Genomic DNA, 4,120 nt, shown 5'->3' with positions numbered 1-4,120 from the left:
TTCGCCATCATCCGAGGTACTTGCTACACACCCCTGAGCATTTGATGACTCAGGTTCTTTGCCCTATTTTCTCTTCTGGTTACTCCAACACTCTTTTTTGACGTGCCCTTTCTAGCCACAGTTGTAGCATTTAATATTGTTCTTACTTCTGGATTTTGATCTACCATGATTGTGACTTCCACTGGGGCCACGTTCCGTTGATCTCTCTCTTGTCACCGATTGTGCCTCCGCTTGCTACGAACTTACTTGTCTGTTTTCTTTATTTTTCAGCCTGCTCTCCTCATTTAATACGGAGGCTGCAACATCGTCGAAAATCAGACTATCCGCTGGATTGTTGTTCGTCAGGTTGATGATGAGTTAATCATACGAATCTGGTAGACTTTGAAGTTGAAGCTCTACATGTTCATTTTCCTCTATATTATTATCCAATGTTGTGAGTTGTGAAAATAGACTCTTCAAGGTGTTGATGTGATCGGTCACCGTTGTAGATTCGGTCATTCGAAGAGTATAGAGTTTCTTCTTCAAGAAGATTTTGTTGTGTAGTGACTCAGCCTCGTACAATTTTGTGAGAGTATCTCATATTTCCTTCGCTGTATTTTTCTCTGCCACAATTGATAATACTCCATCCGCAAGTGTCAAATATAGATAAAAAATAGTATTATCATTTATCTCGTTACACTTATCATCAGTTATCTCCATTGACCTTTTTCCAGTTGATGTCACCCTTACCACCCTCCTCTCTTTTCAAACCCTTCACACCTTCTTATACATACCTGTTGTTCCCAACATATCCATAGAAGTATAACGCGTCCATCTTATTGTTCTAGTCATTGCGAATGTATGCTCCATCTGTTTTCACAGCCGCCTTAACTGCACAAAGCATGCCAGATCATTTTATAAGAGTTTCCAACGATATATAATATTGACTAATAATTATATCTTTCTATATAAAACCTTTTTTGAACTCGGTATATATATAAGGCAACCTTTTTAACACAAATTCACCGGTCTCCACTATCATTACCTTGTTGATACGTATATAATTTATAGTAAGACCAACAAATAAGTTCTTATATTTTAATTAATTGTCAAGTGTTATATAGAATGTATCTGAAAATATTGCACCCAATAAGCTCACCATTTTGCTTGCTAGCGGAACCTTTCGGCCAGTTCTCTAGCAGCCACACCCGAAGAGAAGAGAACAGATATGGCTACGAAAAGACCCAAAAGAAGAAGAGATTTTGAGCCATGATGTTTCTCACACTATGAAGTATGAACAAGTATATTGTAGTAAGAAAAGATGAGAAAATAAGTGTCTTCTTTGCAAAATTTATAGGATCAAGGGAACAATATTTAAGCCATATATGGGTGGGCAAGCTATGACCTACAAGTATTCTCAGATGTTCGAAATTTCTCCATTTTTCGAATTTGCTTTTCTAATAGAATTTCCATCGATTGATTCATCTTAAGTAGATTATCATTTACTTCATTTTAGTATTAATTTCTTTAATCAGATCTAATTTACATGTGCAAAGGATCTTGGATATTAAAAGAATATATATATACAAATGGCAAACTTAATCGACTTTGATTGAGAAATTGGACTCTGCCACTACCTTGTTGGGAGCTTAGCGATCAGTTTCAGTTTCAAGAGATATTACGAATTTTGATAGTGTATATTTTATTAAGGATGTGTATATATCAGGAAAAGAAAAAAAATTCAACTGGTTCATTAATTGGTATGCTGGGAATAAATGCAACTCTTCGTTCTCCTTAAAAAACCATGCATTACCAGAATTTTGGAAATCAATAATGAAACACTTTTTAAGATTTAAATAATTAGAAATCCCAAATTCCTACCAAACTCTATTTAAAACTTATATTATTAATACAAATCATAACTCATTAGAACAATTTAATAAGTACTTAAAAAGTAGATAAATTTAAAAAATAAAAATAAAAAATTAGTAAATTGAATATGCTGAGAGTTGGGCTGAACATGCCAATTAGGAAGAACGGGCAGGGCCCAAACTTTATTCGGATCCATCCGGTTTTTCAACGTTCGCCCGAACCAGCCGAGACAAAATAACCCGGTTTGTTTCACCCAGAATTAAGAAGCTTCAGTGGTTTTGAAAGCTTTTCTTTCAATGCCATCTTCTTCACCCGCAACTTCAAGGACAGCTTTTAAAGTTAAGCCCTCATCTTCATTACGAAATTCCAAAAAGCCCATATCTTTAAATTCTGAAAATGAGCCCTCTTCTTTGCATTCGAACTCAGTATCAACTGTTGAAGAGAAAACCAAACTCCTTAAATATCTCAGTGAGAACTCTAAATCAGGTGAGGTTGAGCTCAACGATGCACTATGCTTCTTTAATTACATGATTCATATGCAGCCCACTCCATTTATGCCGTCGTTTAATTCTTTATTGGGTGCACTAGCTGGGAAAAAGTATTATGTTAATTTTATTTGTCTTTCCGAGAGATTGAATACGATTGGATTGTTGCCAGATTTTGTTAGTTTGAACATTTTGATGAATTGCTTTTGCAAAATGATTGGGGTTTCTGATGCTTTTGTGGCCCTTGGAAGGATTTTGAGGAAGGTTTTTAGCCCAGACGTTGTGACCTTGGGTTGCTTGATTAGAGGATTGTGCATGCAGGGTAAATTTACAGAGGCGTCTGGGTTGTTTACGAAGTTCGTTGCTTTTGATTGTAGGCCTAATGTGATTGTATGCGCAACTCTGATTCGTGGGTTGTGTCGAACTAGCAACTTGTATCGTGGCTCTTAAGTTAGTTGAAGAAATGATTAACGGTGAATGCGGTGATGTTTGTCAGCCTAATGTAATATGTTATGCTAGTATTATTGACGGTCTTTGTAAAGACGGGTTTGTAAACAAAGTGAGGGTGCTGTTTTTAGATATGAAGGGTAGGGGAATTTACCCGGATGCGTTTGTATATAACTCTCTAATTCGTGTTTATTGCTGTGCGGTTAATTGGGAGGATGCCAAAGGTTTGTTTATTGAGATGCTGGATTGAGGATTACAGTCTAGTGTGGATTTATTTGGGAATTTGATTAATGGGTTGTGTCGATCAGGCAATACGAGTGCTGCACTTGAATTACATGAAGAATTTGTTAATGGGAATGGTGAATTGGGTGTTATTTGTCATCCTGATGTTCTATCTTATTGCAGTATAATTAACAGTCTCTGTAAAGATGTGTTAGTAGATAAGGCAAAAGAATTATTTTTGGATATGAAGAGCAGGGGAATTATCCCAGATGTGGTTGTATATAGTTCTCTAATCGATGGTTATTGTTTGATGGGGAGAATTGATGATGCAAGAAAGTTATTTGTTTCCATCGAAAGTGAGGGATGTATACCAGATACTTCTAGCTACAATACCTTGATCAACAGTTACAGTAAAATTGAGAAGGTGGAGGAAGCTTTGAGTCTTTATGGAGAAATGATTTCTATGGGAGTTAGACCAGATGTTATTTCTTATAACACCTAGTTAACTCATCTTTTCTCAGTTGGTGAGGTCGGACAAGCACGAAAACTGTTTGGTGAAATGAAAGTTGATGATGTTTCCCCTCATTCATACTCATAAAAATTTTATTGATGGCCTCTGCAAGAATAGTTGTATTCTGGAGGCAGCGGAATTGTTTCGGACTTTACATAACACCAAGTTTGAACTTGACCTCACCGTCTTCAATTGCCTTGTTGACGGTTTGTGTAAATCATGGAGACTTCGTAGTGCTTGGGAGCTATTCAAGAAATTGCCCAGATATGGCCCAGAGCCAAATGTTGTAACTTATACCGTCATGATCTGTGGACTTTGTATAGAAGGAGGAATAGAGAAAGCATATGATTTGTTACCAGATATGGAAGAAAAGGTTGTGCTCCAAATGTGCTAACATTTAATCCACTTTTGCATAGTTTGTCTCAGATTCGTGAATGCTTAAAAGCAATTGAACTTCTTCACAAAATGGCGAAGAGATATGTGAAGCCAGATGAAATTACTGTTTCCATATTGGAAGAGCTGCTCAATAAGGATGAAAATTGTCATGAATGTATGAATTTGCTTCCATCATTCCTGTCCAGGAGCCAAGAAGAGAGTAAGTTGA

At 36.5% G+C, this 4,120-nt stretch overlaps 1 protein-coding gene across 1 annotated transcript; it reads left to right on the top strand.

The window, feature by feature from the left end:
* Positions 1–2,129: 2,129 nt before the first annotated feature.
* On the top strand, positions 2,130–3,600 carry LOC18043045 (pentatricopeptide repeat-containing protein At1g62680, mitochondrial). Its single transcript, XM_024183714.1, has 2 exons — positions 2,130–2,775; positions 3,032–3,600. Exons 1-2 carry the CDS (start codon positions 2,148–2,150, stop codon positions 3,505–3,507), a joined length of 1,104 nt encoding a protein of 367 aa, XP_024039482.1. The 5' UTR covers positions 2,130–2,147; the 3' UTR covers positions 3,508–3,600.
* The last annotated feature ends 520 nt before the right edge of the window (positions 3,601–4,120 follow it).

This window comes from Citrus clementina, unplaced genomic scaffold (assembly GCF_000493195.1).
Source record: "Citrus clementina cultivar Clemenules unplaced genomic scaffold, Citrus_clementina_v1.0 scaffold_5, whole genome shotgun sequence".
NCBI lineage: Eukaryota > Viridiplantae > Streptophyta > Magnoliopsida > Sapindales > Rutaceae > Citrus > Citrus x clementina.
This window is presented reverse-complemented; position numbering and strand designations above follow the sequence as displayed.

Excerpts from the sequence above, each read along its gene's own strand:
- LOC18043045 (XM_024183714.1), top strand. The coding sequence starts at position 2,148 with ATGCCATCTTCTTCACCCGCAACTTCAAGGACAGCTTTTAAAGTTAAG. Across the intron at positions 2,776-3,031 it reads TCGAACTAGCAACTTGTATC|GAGGATTACAGTCTAGTGTG; the intron begins GTGGCTCTTAAG and ends AGATGCTGGATT.